At 33.5% G+C, this 21,279-nt stretch overlaps 1 protein-coding gene and 1 long non-coding RNA gene across 2 annotated transcripts; both read left to right on the top strand.

Annotated features, from left to right (window-relative positions):
* The first annotated feature begins 2,058 nt into the window (after window positions 1-2,058).
* Window positions 2,059-3,440, top strand: LOC121217109 (uncharacterized). Its single transcript, XM_041092670.1, has 2 exons — window positions 2,059-2,459; window positions 2,618-3,440. Exons 1-2 carry the CDS (start codon window positions 2,059-2,061, stop codon window positions 3,438-3,440), a joined length of 1,224 nt encoding a protein of 407 aa, XP_040948604.1.
* Window positions 3,441-4,167: 727 nt separating this feature from the next.
* Window positions 4,168-6,336, top strand: LOC121217822 (uncharacterized). Its single transcript, XR_005914034.1, has 3 exons — window positions 4,168-4,274; window positions 4,374-5,090; window positions 5,196-6,336. It is a non-coding gene; the product is annotated as an uncharacterized lncRNA (long non-coding RNA).
* Window positions 6,337-21,279: the final 14,943 nt, after the last annotated feature.

Here is a 21,279-nt window from a genome sequence, read left to right as displayed (position 1 = left end):
AACCCAAAAAATATTATATTTACAGAAATAATCTAAGTTTAAAAACAATCACTAAAATAACCTAAAATGAACAGTACCCACTCTTTTTTTGCACCAATGATTGCCTAATCATTGTGTCAGAGTTAAAAAAATTATTTTTTTGGGTTTTGGCCTGTTAATGGCCGGAACCCATGTATTTTTTTAAATTGTATAATACTGATATACGGATATACGAAAAAGAAAAAAAACGAAAAAAAAATTTGGGTGCTGGCCTGTCAATGGCCGGCACCCGAATCAGATATAAAAATACGAAAAAAAATAAAAAAAAAATTTTGGGTGCTGGCCTGTCAATGGCCGGCACCCAGTACACAGTACAAATTTTTTTTTTCGTGTCAGAATCAGATATTAAAATACGAAAAAAATAAAAAAAAAATTTTAGGTGCTGGCCTGTCAATGGCCGGCATCCAGTACACAGTACAAAAAAATTATTTTTTTTCGTGTCAGAATCAGATATAAATATACGAAAAAAAAAATTTGGGTGCTGGCCTGTCAATGGCCGGCACCCAGTACACAGTACACAGTACAGGAAAATATTTTTTTTATTTTTTTCGTGTCAGAATCAGATATAAATATACGAAAAAAATTTTTGAGTGCTGGCCTGTCAATGGCCGGCACCCAGTACAATCATATATATAGGCTATTTCATCTTCCATTTGTCTAGTTTGAAAAGTTATTTTTCCCTCTGTTTAAAGGAAAGCAATTTTTTTTGAAAATGAGTTCTCAAATACTTTTTGTTTATGTTCATTTCGATGGTGAAATGATAAATACAAATGAAGAAGGATGTGTATTCCAAAGCCGAAAAAAATAGGAATGAGGTTCAACAAACAGATTTCGCTGTCGGATTTGAAACGAAAAATCAGTACAAAGATAGCAAGCCGTTGCGGAAAGTAAATGTCGAGACTGTTTTATAGATTTCCGATTTCAACTGATCCGCTAAAGTTCTCAGAAATGGAGCTTGAAGATGATGATGATTTAGGTACAATGATATCAATTTATTGCCCCCCTGGTATAGAAAATCCCAGTCCAGTTGAGTTGTTCGCGGAGATAACTGAACCGGATCCCATTCAAATGGTAATTCCAGCAAGCCAGCGCTCCGAAATTGATTTTGATCTTAACATCCCTTGGGAAGATCAGTCAGGCTTTGTATTGTCGGCGCCAACTCCCGAAAATCCAAACACTGGTGGATGTTCGTATAACACCCCATACTCGAGTCATTGTTTAGAGATCCATCCAAAGGTGTTGGCCACCATAGAAGATTGTGATGAAGGGTCCGATAATGATGATCAGTCCCACCGTGATCCCAACGATGATTTTAGTGACCCCGATTTGGATGATATCCCTGAAGACATAGACGAGGAAGGGCCGGTAGAGAGTGAAAATGCGATCCCCCATCCGGTTGGAAACACGAGCCCTAGTATAATTATAAGAAATAATCCAGGAACCTTCATGAGCGACGTGGATCCTGATGCAGCTCTTGCACGCGAGTTCTCGAAATACCCAAATATTGTGCCGACTCACTTAGTTCACAATGAATTTGACGAAGAAGAGTTGTTTATTGGGCAACAATTTGGTAACAAAAAAAAAGACTGTTTACATGCTATAAAAAAACTTAGCTTGAAGTTAGGTGTGGATTATAAAGTAACGAAGTCGACGCAGTCTTTGTACGCAGGAGAATGTTGGAAAGCGTCAAGTGGTTGTAAATGGCGTGTCCGGGCCGCGTTAATGCAGCGGACACAGATGTGGATGATAAGGAAACTAGAAGGTCCACACACATGCACGTCTGCTCGTGTGTCGCAAGACCATAGAAAGTTAGATGCAAAAACTATATGCAACTGCATCATCCCTTTGGTGAAAGAGTCACCCACCATTCAAGTGTCGGTCCTTATTGCGGATATGCAAGCTTGATTCAAGTACAAAGTGTCATCCTAAAAGGCATGGTGGGCAAAGCAAATGGCGATGCGATAGTTGTATGGTGACTGGGATGTGTCATACAACGAGCTTCAATGGTGGATAGCTGGAATGCATGAGTATGTGCCGGGGACAGTCACTGATTTGCAAACACTACCATATCAAAGCCCTGACGGGGAGATACAATCGGGGAAACGAGTTTTTCACCGGTTGTTTTGGACGTTCGAGCCGTGCGTTATGGCCTTCCCTTATTGCAAGCCAATGGTGCAGGTGGATGGGACGTGGTTGTATGGCAAATACACACAAATCCTCCTGATTGCTGTTGCACAAGACGACAATCGAAATTTACTTCCGATCGCTTTTGCCATTGTCGAGCGTGAGTGCTTCGAGTCTTGGGAATTTTTTCTCACAAATCTACGGAGGCACATTGTCAAAGAAGACAATATTTGTCTTATATCAGATAGATCGAAAGGATTACTTGCTGCGATAAGGCGATCAGGGGTTCCGTGGAGGTCTGTTTATTGCATCCGGCACATCGCGACAAACTTTCATAGAGATTACAAGAATAAAGATTGGAAAAAAGAACTCGTGAACATGGGTACAACAAATTTGTTTGTGTTTATTTAAAAAATTACTTTCCAATCATTGTATTGTTTTTAATTTGGTGAAGTGAAATTAAATATGCAACCTATGAGTTAGAACCGAGAAGATTCAGGCAGAGGTTCGCAAGGCTTGAATCTCAGATGTCATCTTTACCAACAAATCTCCGGACATGGTTGGGGAGCATGGAAAACTGGCAATGGACTCAAAGTTACGATGAAGGGTTTCGGTATGGGCAGATGACGACTAACCTCGTGGAGGCGGTTAACTCTGTATTGAGGCGCACACGCCATCTCCCGATTTCTGCTGTATTCTCGGCAACATTCTATAGGTTGGCAACATTGATGTCTAAGATGGGGTCGAAACAAGCTAAGCAGATCGAGGCCGAGCACGTGTACGTGGAGGTCGTCCGAAAAGCCATGGCGGTATATAGTCGAAGGGCACAAACAATGAACGCAAAATTGTATTCACGTGACTTGGAGACTTTCCGAGTACAGGAGTACATCGGTCGTCGTTCGGGTCTTCCACCTAGGTCGTATGCAGTTGATCTACGAAACAGGCGATGCGAGTGCGGGATATTTCAGACTCTTAGATATCCGTGTGCGCATGTTCATGCAGCGTGTGCGAGAGCAAACTTAAATGTAGAACAATTCATAAACGAGATTTACACGTTGCAACGCGCATTACGTATATGGGGGAACGAATTTCCTGTAATGCCCGATATCTCAAACTGGGAAGTTCCACCGCTTGCTTTCGAGATGGTGCTTGACCGTAGTCTCCGCAGGCATCCTAGAGGTCGACCTCAATCGACAAGAATTCGAAATGACATGGACGTTCGGGAGACGGGTGAACCGAAATTGTGCACTGTATGTCGAACATCCGGACACAACTGATCAACATGCCCACATCGTGTCTATGTTTCTGGTCAATCGTCTCGTAATGCTGGACTCCAAGATGACGACTGATATATTATTAAGCGCATATTCTTGTAAAATTAAATTTGCATTGGAAATAAATTTGAAAAACAATTTGAAAAAAAAGGTGTTAGATGTAGGAAAACATTTGAAATAAATGAGATTGAATGAAAAAAAAAGGTATTATATGTAGGAAATTAGATGTAATAAATGAGATTGAATAAAAAGTATTATATGTAGGAAAAAAATTAGATGTAATAAATTAGATGTAATAAATTATATGTAGGAAATTAGATGTAATAAATGAGATTGAATGAAAAAAAAAGTGTTAGATGTAGGAAAAAAAATTGAACTAAATGAGATTGAATGAAAAATAAAGGTGTTAGATTTACCCAAAAAATTAGATGTAGTAAACCCGATGTAGGAAATTAGATGTAATAAATGAGATTGAATGAAAAAAAAAAGGTACTATTGAATGAAAAAAAAATTAGATGTAATAAATTAGATGTAGGAAATCAGATGTAATAAATAAGATTGAATGAAATAAATGATATTCAATGGAAAAAAATAAATGAGATTCAATGAAATTTGGTGCATTAGAGAGAACATTTAACCACAGCCTTATTTTTTTCCACTTTTGCCCTCATTTCAAAATGGCCCCCCACTATAAATAGGCCATTCCCCCCACCACTTTCAACCACAGCCGCTCTTCCCAAAATTTATCAATCGCCGACGACCGCCGATCACTACATAGATCCCAATTCGAATAGTCTTTTAAATGACAACGACCACATTGCAAGCATTATGCACAAGGTAATCGAGAAATAAAATGTCTTCTTTAATTTTAACTATTCTTTTCAATTATTTTTAAAACGATAAACATAACATTATATGTTTGCATAATAAATGTAGGATTTTTACAGACTTGTTAGACCCCGATTGCATGATCCCGGTTATTTTCCCGACCAAAGAGTTATACCGTATTTGAATGTTACGGGTTTTGGGGTTGCCGCGTACATTCAAACATCTAATCTACGGGCCGATTTAATTTCGGCTTTAGTTGAAAGATAGCGCCCGGAGACACATACATTCCACCTCCCATGTGAGGAGGTAACCATTACGTTGCAAGACGTAGCAATCCAACTAGGGCTGTCTATTAATGGAGAACCAGTGACCGGACTTGGAAAATTACGCGATCCGTGGGGCACTTGCGAGCGGTTACTTGGAAGGGTGCCCCCGAGCAACGACGATGAACGTTTAACATATATTAAATTTAGTTGGTTGAAAGAAAATTTCGAGCATCTTCCGAGCAGTCCAACGCAGATGGACATTATGTACGCTGCAAGAGCGTTCATTCTGGAACTTATAGGTGGGATACTTTTGCCCGAGGTCAATCAAAATAAAGTCTCAATAATGTATCTCCCCTTGTTAGAGGATCTCGAGCATGCTGAAAGATTTAGTTGGGGCTCGGCAGTATTGGCAGGCTTATACCGCGAGCTTTGTCGAGCGACAAAGCTGACTACGAAAACAATGGCCGGTTGCTGCCTTCTACTACAGTATTGGGCATTATACCGAATGTCTTCTTGCAACAGTTGGCCATCAACCCTATGTCTGGCCATTTGTTAATAGGTAAATATGTAGCTAAATGTTGCCATCTATTTTCATATGGTACTATAAAAAATATTCTTTATTTTTTGCATGAGAAAAATAATTTGATTATTACTTTTTTTTTAGATGGGCAACTGTACCGGGAATTGGATGATCCCAAATGCAACCTGTGTACCGTATGATGATAGAGACTCATTCCGGCGATGGCGTAAATTACGATTCCAAATATATTTTTTAAATAAAAATAAAAATATAGAGTAACGTGTTGTCTTTATTTTGCAGTTTATATGGATGCCATATACTTAGGAAGATCTCGCGGCACTCATACCATCATGGGTGGTCGAGCAGCAACACGTGTTCGTGGCTAATGTGCTGTTGATTAATTTTCATATGGTGGAGTGGTACGATGGAGGTCGAGTTTTGAGGCAATTCGGTTGCGCACAGCCTATCCCGAACCCTCCCGTTGACATCTCAGATGTCCACGGAATGGAAAAAAAGGGACCGACTCGGGAGTCTTTAAATTGGGCACAGAAACATGAACCATATATCTTTCTGTGGAATCAGCGACATTTGAGGGAGGGTTCTCTCCTACGTCCGAGTACGCAGCATGGTATATGGCACATGGGAAACCCTTCATATTCCAGGGTCAGTACATGCTGATCCAAAGAGACGCGCGACTTGATTCTTCGCGATGGAACCAAGGAACACCCAACCGCGTAGTAACCGAGTTCCGCCATTCGGGGCCGAAAGGGCCGAAAATGAAGCATCCGACTCATCATCACAGTTCATAGATCCGGATCCACTGCATGGAGTTCCTCCATCATTTGAAGATTTTTTTGGTGACAACCTCCACCGTCAACATCCGACACGATCTGGATCGTCATCCTCATACCACACGGACTTCTACCCCGAAGCACATACACCCACCACTGAGGATATTTTTCCATCGGCACCTCCGGTCACACAATACCAATTAAGTCCCGATTATGGTGAATATAATTATTCCACCTTTTTTACTACACCGGAAGTGACACAGGACTCTGGACCGAGCAATTATCAAACCCCTCAGCAAGGTCCATGGCATCGCCGACGGAGGCATCCGGATCGTTACACGCCAGCGCCGGGCACGTCCACAGAATCGCGACAATTTTAATTTTTTATGTTAATTTGTACTTTCTTATAATTTATTATGTAAATATTCCTTTTATTTTTATATTTTTCTTTTTTTTAATATTTATTTAATGAATCTAACATAATTCTTTGTTTGAATATATGACTTCGTAATATTTAAAAATATTAGGACTAAATTCTTAGAAATAAAAATATACAAACTAAATTCTAAATTTACAAAAAATATATACGACTTGGGGGATTTTAATTTTGTAATAGTAAATGGAAGATGAAATGGCCTATATATATATATGATTGTACTGGGTGCCGGTCATTGACAGACCAACACCCAAAAAAAAATTTTAAATTTTTTTTCGTATATATTATATCTGATTCTGACACGAAAAAAATAAAAAAAATATTTTCCTGTACTGTGTACTGGGTGCCGGCCATTGACAGGCCAGCACCTAATTTTTTTTCGTATATTTATATCTGATTCTGACAAGAAAAAAATAAAAAAAATATTTTTCTGTACTGTGTACTGGGTGCCGGCCATTGACAGGCCAGCACCCCAATTTTTTTTTATTTTTTTCCGTATTTTTATATTTGATTCTGAAACGAAAAAAATTTTTTTTTTGTACTGTATATTGAGTGCCGGCCATTGACAGGCCAGCACTCAAATTTTTTTTATTTATTTTTTTCGTATTTTAATATCTGATTTGACACGAAAAAAGTAAATTTTTTTTGTACTGTGTACTGGGTGCCGGCCATTGACAGTCCAGCACCCAAATTTTTTTTTATTTTTTTGTATTTTTATATCTGATTCTGACACGAAAAAAAATAATTTTTTTTTTACTATGTACTGGGTGCCGGCCATTGACAGGCCAGCATCAAAATTTTTTTTTCATTTTTTTTCTTTTTCGTATATCCGTATATTAGTATTATACAATTTAAAAAAATACATGAGTTCCGGCCATTGACAGGCCAGAACCCAAAAAAATAATTTTTTTAACTCTGACACAATGATTAGGCAATCATTGGTACAAAAAAAGAATGGGTACTGTTTATTTTATGTTATTTTAGTGATTGTTTTTAAACTTGGATTATTTGTAAAAATATAATATTTTTTTAGGTTATTTAAGTAAAACAGCCTAGTATCCACTTATCACAGACCATAAATAGTAATTACTTATCGTATTATATAAGCTAACTTTCAAAGGCCTGGGCCCCAAATTAGGCATGTCTTGAGCCCCCTTGTTTGATCCATAATACATTTAAAAGGTCGTCATATTTTTTATTTCCCAAAACAAATAGTCAATTATATAGAAAGCTTTTTTAACGTGGATTTCAGAATTTCCATATGAAAAATAACAAAAGTACATTATTGCAGCCTGTTGCCTGTCGGCTCATTTAGCAAATTCCATTTTCAAGTTTGACCTTTCTTGGTCAAAATAAAAACTAAATATGAATTTTACTTCTATTTTTTAAATATAATTTTGTTAGACTTTTTTTCAAAATTGACTAAGGGCCAGTTCTTCGTTGATGTGGAAAAGTACTTTTGAGAAGTGTTTTTGAAAAGTTTGGTTTAAAATTAGAGTGTTTAACATTGTTGTCAAAAAGTACTTTTGAGAAATAAAATGTCCATTTTAGACATGTTATTATCAAGTAACAAATATACATTTAAATAATATTTAAATTAGTTGATATTATTATATTTTAGTAAGCATATAAAAAAATTATTATAACTTGTTATTAATATTTTAATATATGAAATATAAATTTTAAATATTTTTAAGCAATAAATATTAATTATTTATAAAATTTAATTAGACTATATAAACTATATTTTAAATATTTAAATATAACCATTAAACATTTGTAATTAGTATTTTAAAAAATATTTTTTATTTTTAATTAATGATTTTAACACATTTGTAATTAGGCACCAAGAAAAAAAAAGAAAATACTATGTTATTGGAGGGATGAAAAAGTAATTAAGCACCAAAAGTGTTTTTGGGAGAGGAAAAACTAAAATTTTTAGCTTCTACTTTTTAGAAGTGCTTTGAAAAGCTAAAAACTTCAGCTAAAAACAGCTTATTTTGCACATTTTTTCTTCCAAAAGTGTTTTTGTTATTAAGCAGAAAGTATCGATTCCTTACTACGCAGAAAGTATCAATTCCTTATTGTAAATATTGGTATCAAGCAGAAGGTATTGATACCTTATAGGAGGTATTGATACTTTTTATATTTTTTTAAGCTTTATTATGGATTCTAGTAATGGTAATGACATTTTTTCTTTACTCTCATACTTCTTCACCCAGCGATAAAGTCACATTCAAACAAACTCAAGTAGCATCCATTAATAATTAATAAAACCTTAAATTCGCAGTACAAAATAGACTGAGAATATATATTATATAATACTTTTTTCAAAAACCGAGTTTAGCACCATGAGAGATCAGATAAAAAGCTCAATAGGAAGCACAAATTTAAAGAAAAAGCTAGAGATAGGAAAAATAAGAGGAAAGATGAGAAAAGAAGTAAACATGGTAAGCGAAGCAGTAAAAGGTGGTGTAGGTACAACTCAGAGGAAAGATGAGAAAAGAAGTAAACATGGCAAGCAAAGTAGTAAAGGGTGGTGCTGGTACAGAGCTTTCAGCTGCAAGGGAATTTAGCTGGAGTTGGCAATGGCGTAGCCATGGCATTTTGATTCAATCGATGGAATGTGACCTTAGTAAGAAAGTTGATGTCGGGAAAGTTTATCATGGAAATCAAACAGTGGAAAGCAAGAAGATTGAGGAAGAAACGCCAGTCACCATTACTAAAATGCTTCAAAATGTATAAAAAAAATCAATACTTTTTATCAGATATCGATATTATGACCTAAACATCGATACCTTCTGTTTAGTATCAGTACCAATGCTGACACCAATATCGTTACATAATCTGATGGCATCAAAAAAATAAATCTCATGAAATTATATTCAGGCAAAAATTTTCAAGTCACGAATATTATCATGTACAATAAATTTATGATTAAATAAATAAAGATTTAACTTTTTCAAATATGTTTTGAGAAAACAATTACAAAGCTTTTGTTTGTTCGGTGAATTATATTTCCTTTTTCTTGCTAATTATTTAAAAGAAAAAAACAACGGAAAGCCTAAACAACAGTACATGTTTACTTCAATTTGTCAAACTTTTACGCGCCACCCACTAAATTTCTACCAGCAATTTATTGCATAAATGGGATTTTTATTAGGGTAAATTAGAGGGCAAATTCTACATAAAAGTCCTATTTTTTAAAGTTTATCGAAATGCGTCCGATATTTTATTATTTATCGGAATGAGTCATTTTCCTCGAAATCGCGTCCACGTCAGCGCGATGTCAGGAGACGTGTCAGCAAATCGCGTTCATGTCAGCGCGATTACTTACGTGGCAACAAATCGCGCCCACGTAAGCGCGATTTGCTGACGTGGAAGCAAATCACGCTTACGTGAACGCGATTTGCTGACGTGGAAGCAAATCGCGCTTACGAGGACGCGATTTGCGCCGCACGTGAACAGTACCCACCGGTTAAAAAATTGACCATTTATGTTTTTTAGCTTGAAAAACTTTGAAAGGCCATAACTTTTCGCTCGGTTGTCCGATTGAGACGATTTTTTTTATTTCGAATAACTTTTCGAGATCTAGGGGTGTGCATAATTCGGCTAAAACCGAAAAAATTCGGTTAACCGACCGAATTCGGTTAATCGGTCGGTTAACCGAATTTTTTCGGTCGGGGGTCGGTTAATTTTTTTATGATTTTTCGGTTAACGGTTAATTCGGTTCGAAACCGGTCGGTTAACCGAAAATTTTCGGTTAACCGAAAAAATTAATAAATAAAATTATCCAACCCAACCCAAACTCAATTACCCAACCCAATAAAACTAAAACTAAAGTTTACCCAATTACCCAATCCAATAAAACTAAAACTAAAAGACAACCCAATTTACTAAAGTCTAAAATCCAATTTACTTTAATAATTTATAAATTTTTTAAATTTTAAAAATAAAAAATAAAAAAAATTCGGGTATTTTTCGGTTAATTCGGTTAATTCGAGTAATTCGGGTAATTCGGGTAATTTTTAACCAAAAATAAAAAATACATAATTTTCGGTTAATTCGGTTAACCGACCTTATTAACCGAAAAAATTTCGGTTCGGTTAAATTTTTTTTAAAAAAAATTGGTTCGGTTAACGGTTAAAATTTTTAGAAGGTCGGTTAATTCGGTTATAGTAATTTCGGGTCGGTTAACCGGTCGGTTAACCGAATGAACACCCCTATCGAGATCTACGCGCTGACAAACCACAGAAGGCGGTTTGTCGCAGTTTTCGTCGAAAAAGATCCCTTTTTACCTCTAAATTTTGATTTTTTTGGTTTAAAATTGAATTTTGAAACATTCAAACCATTATTTTCCTTATTTATTTGAAGTAAACACCGAATTTTTTTTACAGAATTGTTGTATTATTTTTTCTGATTTGACACGTGTATGGAATAGGTCCGATAAATCGTTAGAACGTAAGTAATATAATTAAGATAATAACAGTATTTTTATAATATGTCAATTAATTAGTTTAGCTTAGTTGGTTAAGATGCTTGCTCTTTCCTTTTAGTACCTTGGTTCAAATCTTGTTGGTAATAATTTTGAATCTTTTTTGTACTTGTTGCATTTATTTTTTAATCAATTAACTCTTCAATATTACAGTAATATATATTATTAGTACAATAGTATAGACGGATTGACAATTTGAGCTACAATATTATGAATATTAACTACAATACATAATTTGAGCTACATATTACAGTAATACATATTGGGGCAAAATACCAAAAAAAAGCCTTATTTTTTAAAAATTTACCGAAATGGGCCCGGTATTTTATTATGTACCGAAATGGGCCATTTTCCCCGAAATCGCGTCCACGTCAGCGCGATGTGTCAGCAAATCGCGTCCTCGTAGGCGCAATTTGTGTCCACATAAGCAAAGCGCTCTGACGTGGACGCGATTTGCTGACACGTCCCTTGACATCGCGCTGACGTAGACGTGATTTCGTGGAAAATGGCTCATTTCGGTAAATAATAAAATACCGGGTCTATTTCGGTACATTTTTAAAAAATAGGGTTTTTTTTGGTATTTTGCCCTAAATTAGAAAGGTACTTATTCAATTATAAAAAGTTTTCATTTTAATCACTCAAAATAAAATATTTGTAATTTAAGTATTCACTTTACATAATTTTTTTATTATAGTAACACCTTTAGCCCTAAAATTTTATATATTATATCAATTTAATTATAATTTTAAAAGATTGAATCTCAAAATTTATAAATGCTCTCAATTTGATCTGATTTTAAAAAATTTAAAGAAATAAATAAAAATATATAAATATTTTCAAAAAATATATAAAATAAAAATATTGTTAACAATAAATAATATATACCATTTAAAAATATAAAAAATAAATAAATGTTTTCAGAAAAATAATTTTAATGTTAAATAAAATAAAAATCTCCCGTCCCCATCCCTCTCCCTCTCCCTCTCGGCTTCCCATTTTCCTGCGCTTACTGGTTTGATTTAGCAAAGTGCTGTTTCCTATGCTTCCTTTAAAATGGCAAAAACTTATCCACTTGTTTTTTCATGACCGAAAACAAGCCGATGGAAAAAAACTTATCCCATTTTCCTTTGATTTTCGAAACTAAAACGCTAGTGTTATATTGTTAACGTGTGTTTAATCGTGGGGTTAATTGAAATTCAATATCAGAATCAGAATACCATATATTTTGAGGATCAAATTGATGCTGTATTATTATATTGAATTTGCTGCTGCAAATTGAGGTATAATAAAAATACAGCAGCAGCCAGCAGAGAGGGAGAGAGACGGTGGTAGGGGAGGGGTGGGTCCGTTGGGGGAGGAAGAGGGAGAGGGATGAGATGGGGTTTTTTTTTATTTTATTTAAGATTAATATTTAGTATTAATATAAAATATATATTTTTTAAAATATTTATTTCTGTTTACATATTCTTGAATTTTATATATTATTATATCTTGTCAACAATATATATATTTTAAACTTATTATTATATATATTTTAAATATTGTGTATTTTTATAATTTTTTTAAATTCTTTTAGAATTAGAATCAAATTGAGATTATTTGTAAATTTTGAGAATTAATTTATCAAAGTATGACTAAATTGATATAATCCGTAAAAATTGAGGACTAAATGTATTATTATATTATTTTTTAAACTACCACACCAAATTTTGATTTGTGATTGGGAGTGACCAAAATGACTAAACTATGTAACGTAGGTGCTTAAATTGTAAAATTTTTATTTTGAGTGCTTAAAATGATTTTTTTTTATAGTTTAGTGACTATATATGTAGTTTACTTTTTTTTTATTATCTACAACCCTCCCTCTTTTGACACCTGTCCAATGCTATCTTTTGTTTTCTCACTATAAACATAAATGGTTAACAATTCTAATACCTTTATTTTATTAGATTACATATAAATTATCATATTTAAATTTTCGTCTCTATATTATGCTAAAATTTAAGATTTAATACTCATAATTTATTCCTCTTACATTATTTTGATACCTTATTGCTTATGAAAGAAGGTTGAAAGCGATTTCGTCTTTTTCTTTTCTTTTTTTCATATAAGAGAACAGTAAAATTTTAGCACTAAATTTTAAGATTTAGTTTATATTTTAATTTGACATTATTTCGTGGTCTAATTTATCAAAGATACTATTTATCTAATTAACATCTTTAACTATTCCAATTAAAATGTTGTCGTGAATTGTTCTTAAAAACACTTTTCTAATACATACCAAAATCATCTATTTTAGTATGATAAGTACACCTTTCTAACACACATACAAAAATTATTTCGATATGATAAGTTTAGAATGAGTATTTTCAAGAGAAACTTCAGCCTAAGCATTCTAATCGAAATAATAAATTATTTGGACTAACTAAAAATAGAAGAACCAAATTAAGTCAAATTAAAGTTTGGATATTAAATCCTAAATTTAAATATAGTAGAGGGACCATACTCATAATTTGACCTGTCATTTGTTTTAATAAAAATGTTTGCTTTTATAAAAATATTTTTAATCAAAATAAGGATAATTACAACAATAAGTTTTTAATAAATGTATATAAAAATCAAAAAAGTATTTAATAAATAATTATAAATATAATTACAAAATTTGAAGCCCAACTAGAGGTGATCATGGGCCGGGCCGGGTTCAGAAAAAATTTTGGGCTGCGTCTTAGGCCTGGGCCCAGCCCGGCCTAAAATATGGGCCTGAAATTTTGTCCAAGCCTGGCCCAGGAAAAAATCCTAAGCCCGAGCCCGATCCGGCCCATTTTTTTAATAAACACCAAAATTGTATTTTAGAAATTAAAAAAAGTATTTTAAAAACACTTTTGAATAAAAAAATAAAAAATAAATATTTATTATATTTGGGCCGGGCCCGGGCAAAAAAAGTTTTACCCAAGGCCCAGCCCATTTTCAAAACGGGCCTCATTTTTTGCCCAAACTCATATTTCGAGACTATATTTTTACCCGAACCCTCCCATATTTCGGACGTGCCGTCGGGCCGGGCCGGGCTGACCAACCCATGATCACCTCTAAGCCGAACGATAGCGGGGGAAACATTCCAGTTTAAATTCAATTTACCAGCAGCTTACAATGTTTTTATGGCTGTTTTGGATTAACATATAAAACGTTTGAGTTTTCAAAGGCGTCCATGTCTTTGGTTTCTAGGATGATGCCTCCTTGATTTTATTTTATTTTATTTTTAAAAAATTCTATATATATCGTATCAGATCCATTTTGAAAAAAAAAAGAATAAAAAAGGAAATAAATGAAAAAAAGAAAGATTAGTTTGAGAATAAGGCAAAGAAGCATGTTCGGTCTTGTAATAAAATTCAACCTAACATAGCATATGAATTGTAAGGGAAATTAGGGTGGTTTTCGGCCCAAAATCTAAGTAAATGGAAAATTGGGCCAAGATTTTATGAAGCCCGAACTCTAAACTAGAAATAAAAACTCTTAAAACCAAGTTCTTTTTTTTTTGGGATAAATTTTCATAACTAACTTTTAATAATAAGAAAAATAAATTAATTCATATTTCAATAAAATATCATTTCAAACCTATTAAATACAGGTTGATTTTAATTTCTATGTATAAACGAATGACAAAAATTATTTCCTATCATTAATTTTTCTAAGAAAAAAAGTATTCACATATTCAAGAAAATTGCTATTGTTTTCAACCCCAATTTTTTTATAAATAAAACATATTCACAATTGTAAATATGCATATCAACAATCCAACTAAAATTAAATCAATATAAAATATAACAAATGAAAACATAAAAATAATAGGACAAATCTCACACATGTTAGAACTTGGTCTTAACCAATGCTAAAGAATCATAATTGGCAAACTAAAAGTAGTCCTTTTTTGTTCATATAACTACACTTAAAAATAACATTTTTTATTTTTTACGATTTCTAGAGTGTATATAGTTTTCCTTGGGGAGAATATCACACGAAATGAAAAGGGACCAGACATTGATGTTGGCAGATTTTCAAGTAATTTCTTCCTAATAAGTTTCCTTGTCAAGTTATATGTATGTATATAAGAGAAAGAATGGTATTTTTCAAGATGAAAATAATATTGATGATTGATGTGATATTAAATTATTAAAAAATGATATTATTTTATACAATCTTTTCTCATGTATTTATAGGTTTCAAATATATTTATTTATTTATACGCTATGGTCGTATTTATAAGATTTGATTTCGTTTATTTTTCTCTCTTTATTCCAACCATGACTGATAAACTAAAAAAATTAAATGTTGAATAATATTAAAATTTATAACTATATATTAAATTGATATAAGAAGACTATTTAATAAATTCGTAAGGATTAAGTGTAAAATATAATCATGTTATTCAAGAAAAGTAAATCTCGAAATTTAAAATTATTTATTTCTTAATTTTAATATTATTAATGTAATATTTTATATTATTTTGGTTGAAAGTTAAACAGGAAATGTAAATTTTTCATTATTTTGTCTTGGTGGTTAAACATTGACATTTATCTCTTATTCCCGGTAAAAAAATAAATAATTAATGATCATATAATTAAATACTAATACAATCAATTTGGCAACTTCAACATCTTAAATATGAAATGAAAATTAATATAATTATCAAACATAAATTATTAAATTAATTTTTTAATAAATTATCAAACATACCTTAATTAATAGGTGGAATATATGCAACAAAAAAGAATTGGTTTTTGTTTGTTAATTAAGCAAGATACCGATATTGGATTAACAACGTAAACAACATTGTAATCTTTGTAAAATAATACTGACGGCCTATAGAGTTGAAATTTTAAAGTGCCTTCAACTATTTCATTAGTTTTGTTTTTATTGCACCCAAACGATGGTTATTCTTTGATTAATTTTCAATTAAGCCAAAGATTCATTGACACAATTGATATAGGCGAAAGTTTTGGGTTTTGAATATTCGGGTTTGAGATTTACCATGAGCAATTATATATATATATATATATGAGTTTTTAAGTCTCACCATTTGTTGATATTATGTGTGAGTTTTAGCCCAGATCATTGGTTTTATCTTTTTATTAGTAGAATAGGAAAAATCCAAATGTAGTCATTTCATTTTACTTAGTGATTGTACCGATTCTTAGTTTGATTGTGCCTTAATAGTTTGATTCTACTTAGTGATTACACAGAGAATCTATTTATGTTGTAATAAATTGATATTTGTGATTAATTAGATATGTACTTGTATTTGTACAAATTAGGGTAGTTTGATTCATGGAGCATAAAATTACTTTTGGTGATAAAATTATTACAATATAAGATTACTTAGCAAATCATTGGGTATGTTACATTATCTTATTTGTTTCATTTGGCTGAACTGTAAAATTTAATTATTTAGTTGATGAAATAAAAAAAAATTAATTAAAAGAATATTTTACTATTATTTAAAAGAAGTACATTTTACTAATTAAGTTGAACTTATGGAGTTTAATAAAATAAGTTTTTTTTTATTTTATTATTAAAACATGTTATTTTGATAAGATTTAAGCTCAAATTTAATCAAAATGATATAGAAGAATGGTAAGATTGGTATAAAATTAATATTCCAAAAAGAATATAGTAGATAAAATGTTAAGCTAGTTGAAATATTATTTGAAGAATATATTAAAAAATTGAAAAATTTGATTTGGTTTTTATTATTTTATTTTGGTTTAAGAAAAATAAATTAAAATTATTAAAAATATATATTACCTAAGGAAGCTGTTTTTTTTATACAAATTAAAATCCAAGGTATCACTTGTTTTGCTATTTTAATGATTCAACTATCATATTTCATATTCTATTTATATAGATTTCGTATGTCGAATTTGACTTAAATTTAAACTTTCTAACTATCTACTTATATAAAAAAAATTTTCCAACTTCAATAAATATTAATATATATGATATTTTGGATTGATGGAATAGAAATATTGAATGAGTTTGAAACTTTACATGTATAACAAGTACAATTATATCGATAATTTTAACGATTAAATTATTAAAATATTAATACTAAAAAATACAAAAAAATATAAAACTAAAATAATTTTACTCGGATGTAAATGAAAAACTCTCATTACATAAATATATGATTAGTCAAACAATTAATTCGTTTCGTATCCTGTATCTCCAAATAACGTGGGGAGAATTTGTATATGCTAATACCGTATCTTAAGCTCATAATTAGTCTTCTAGAAATGGAAGTTGAAGTCGCCAAATAACATTTAGCTTCAAATCCTTTTTTCTTTTTTTGCTTTTGAAAGTTCTACTATTATAAATAGAGTAGATTTTATAAGTATAATACAAAAGTAAATGTATGCTGAAATAATTTTTAACAGTACAAAATATAACTAGTAAAGAATTGAATAACATGGACCGACTATCGTATGCTTTTTTTCCCCTCCCATCAACTCTTTTTTTTCTTTTTCTTTTTCATTCATTTCATATGTCTCCTCTCTTTTTAGTTTATAAATATATTTTGTGGGTATTTTTGTTGTCTTCCCAAATTGTGATGGACAGATTATAGCGTCTGTCGGTCGCTAAAACTCCACCGGCTATCAGTAATTTTTTTAGAAAGTGGGTGACTTTTCTTCATATTCTTAATATGTTTCTGTTTTGAGAGTATTTCAGGATAATAAATGATTTCACGAGTCGATTTGGACCCGTGTTATCTTAATTTTTATATATTTTTGTTTGTTTTTCCATTGTTTGACAAGTTTTAAGTTTTAGAAGTTTTTGTTTGCTCTTGTAGCACGTTTTTTAGTCTTCCTTATGCATGCAACCTTAGTTTTATTGGTGATTTTAGGGATGATTTTGTTATCGTCATTTCTAGTTTGGTGAATGCTCGATTCTTTTGTCGATTTTGCTCGTTGATTTCCTTATCGTATTAAGTGCTTGCAATCACTCCAGATATGTTGTGCTTGAGCTGTGACAAAGCTTTTATTGTGTTGATGGAACTTGTCCTTCACCATCTATGACGAGTGTTTATTATTATTTTTCCTTGAATTATATGGTTCCATTCATTGAATGAATTAAGTTATTAACATACAGTGAAACTGACATAATATGATTGGTAAAAATAAAAATATACATTTAAATTCTCTCAAACACTATACTTTAGGAAACCTATCAAGAACATTATTATGTTATCAAAACAATACTGAATTCCAAGATATCCATCTTAACTAAACGAAATTCAAAAAAAAAAATACAAATTAATGAACTTAATCATTAGATATAGTCATAAGTCAGATATTCAAAGTTGAATTTAGCCAGCTGTGCAAATCAAATTACGAGACAGTCTAGCAAATCGGATTTTGGGGCTAAAATTTAATTTTAAGAAACAATTAGTACGTCAAGTTGCAATTTTTTTAGACTTTGGACCGGATTTTGTTCGATAAAGTTGGTGGACGTAAACAACTATAATAAGATTTTCATATATGCTATAATATATATATATATATTGTTGCGGAAAGGATCGATTCGAGAACTCCGATATGACTACAAGTAAATTGACCGGAACGAAAAATAAAGTGAACACAAGGATTTACGTGGTTCGGCTTTAATGCCTACGTCCACGGGCAGAGGCGAAAAGAAATTTCACTATAACAAGATGAAGATTACAAGTGTTTTACACTCAAGACACAACCCGAGAACCTCACAACTCTCAACCCCTATAGAAAACCCGAAAGCTAAAATCCTAGCTTTCAAAGAACAAGCTTTGCTCTCTCTTGGTTTGGGATGATGAATATGGCTAATGAACCTCTCTATTTATAAGAGAGTTCAAGGACATAATTGTCCAAAACTTTGGCAAAGATTTGTGGTTGAAAATGGACACCAACAACCATCCACTAATCCACTACCACCAACAACCCACTACCAACAACAACAATCCACTACCAATTTTAAGCCATTTCTTAACAAATCTCCACCTTGGCTTGAAATTTACCAAGCTGAACATCATAGTGAATTCCTCGAACTGGATCACCTCTTCCAAACGCCTCTCTGGCGCTAATCAATCCCGAATACCTATCAAGTCCAAGCAATGCTTGAACTTATATGCAGGGATCACCTTAGTTAACATATCTGCAGGATTCTTCTCGGTAGCAACCTTGCTGATAACAATGTCACCTTGCGTAACATGTTCCCGAACAAAATGATATCTGACATCAATGTGTTTGGTCCGTTCATGAAACATCTGATTTTTAGTCAGATGTATGGCACTCTGGCTATCGCAAAATACAACAGTGAAATCCTGTTGTAAACCCAAACTGCTTACTAGACCTTTCATCCACAATGCTTCTTTCACTGCTTCTGCTAACGCCATATATTCCGCCTCAGTCGTAGATAAGGCTACGGTAGACTGTAACACAGCTTTCCAACTAATGGCTCCTCCAGAATAAGTGAAAACATAACCCGTCAGAGATCTTCTTTTGTCCAGATCTCCAGCATAATCAGAGTCCACATAGCCCGTGACACTGCTAGTGCAGTCACTCTGATCATATACCAAGCATAAATCTGCAGAACCTCTCAAGTACCTGAGAATCCATTTCACGGCCTGCCAGTGTTCCTTGCCAGGACAACTCATGTATCTGCTGACCACACTAACTGCATGTGAAATGTCTGGACGAGTGCAAACCATTGCATACATCACGCTTCCAACTGCACTCGAGTATGGAATGTGAGACATTTGCTGCTTTTCTTCATCAGATTGTGGTGACAACTCTGCAAAGAGTTTGAAATGTGGTGCCAACGGAGTACTCACAGTTTTCGCTTTATCCATGCCGAAGCGTTGAAGAACCTTTTCAATGTAGTTCTTCTGCGACACACGAAGCTTGCCCGCCTTGCGATCTCTGTGAATATCCATGCCCAAAATTTTCTTGGCAGCACCCAGATCCTTCATCTCGAACTCACCACTCAACTGCGACTTTAACTTGTTGATTTCCGACATGTTTTTGGAAGCAATTAACATGTCATCAACATACAGCAACAAATAAATGTGCGAACCATCTGAGAGCTTCCGATGATAGACACAAGCATCATAGTCACATCTTGTGTAACCATGCTGAATCATGAAGCTATCAAACCGCTTGTACCACTGCCTTGGGGATTGTTTCAATCCATATAAAGACTTCTTTAATAGACAGACATGGTCTTCTTTACCAGGAACTGTAAAACCCTCTGGTTGACGCATGTAGATTGTTTCCTCGAGCTCACCATGCAAGAACGCCGTTTTTACGTCAAGCTGCTCAAGTTCTAGATCAGACTTGGCCACCATGGCAAGTAATACACGAATGGAAGAATGCTTTACGACTGGGGAGAAAACTTCATTGTAGTCAATCCCCTCTTTCTGAGTGAAGCCTTTAGCAACCAATCGTGCCTTGAATCTAGTTGCTTCAACCCCTAGGATGCCTTCCTTTTTCTTGAAGACCCATTTGCAACCAACTATCTTCTGGTTACTTGGCGGCTTAACCAACTCCCAAGTATGGTTCTTGTGAAGAGATTCTATCTCCTCACTCATAGCAATTGCCCACTGTGCCGACTCATCACACGTGACAGCCTCATTATAACTGGAAGGTTCTATACCAATGGACTCCGCCACACTGAGCGCGAAAGACACCAGATTAGCGTAACGCGGATTTGGTTTGATTTGTCTCTTCGTTCTTCCAGTGGCAATGCTATATGGTTTTTCTTGAGGTGACTCATCTTCATCGGAATCTTGCACCTCAACTTGATCATCCTGGACTGAAGTACCTTCCGTAGGAATTGGAGCGTCCACCTGACACTCCACCTGCTTCTCAACACCGTGATCTCCCATTCTATCTGACTCCTCCTTTTCCCGGGAATTTGTGGTGGATCGAAGCATGGATGACTCATCAAAAGTCACATCTCTGCTGATGATGAACTTGGACGAAACCGGATCAGGACACCACAACCTGTATCCTTTCACCCCTTGGCCGTATCCAAGAAATATGCATTTCTTCGCCCTCGGTTTGAGTTTTCCCTCATTTACATGAGCATACGCAGGGCAGCCAAACACTCTTAAACCAGAGTAATCAGCAGGAGAACCAGACCATACTTCCTCAGGAGTCTTCAGCTCAATAGCTGTTGACGGAGATCTGTTAACCAAATAACAAGCAGTATTAACAGCTTCAGCCTAAAATTCTTCACCGAGCCCAGCATTTGATCGCATGCAACGAGCTCGCTCCAAGAGAGTTCTATTCATGCGTTCTGCAACTCCATTTTGTTGTGGTGTTCGACGAACAGTGCGGTGTCTCACTATTCCTTCATTTTTGCAGAACTCATTGAATTCACCTGAGCAAAACTCCAAGCCATTATCCGTCCGGAATCGCTTGATCTTCTTTCCTGTTTGATTTTCGATCAAAGCTTTAAATTGCTTGAAGTTGATGAGAACCT

The sequence above is a fragment of the Gossypium hirsutum genome, chromosome D05 (assembly GCF_007990345.1).
Source record: "Gossypium hirsutum isolate 1008001.06 chromosome D05, Gossypium_hirsutum_v2.1, whole genome shotgun sequence".
NCBI lineage: Eukaryota > Viridiplantae > Streptophyta > Magnoliopsida > Malvales > Malvaceae > Gossypium > Gossypium hirsutum.
This window is presented reverse-complemented; position numbering and strand designations above follow the sequence as displayed.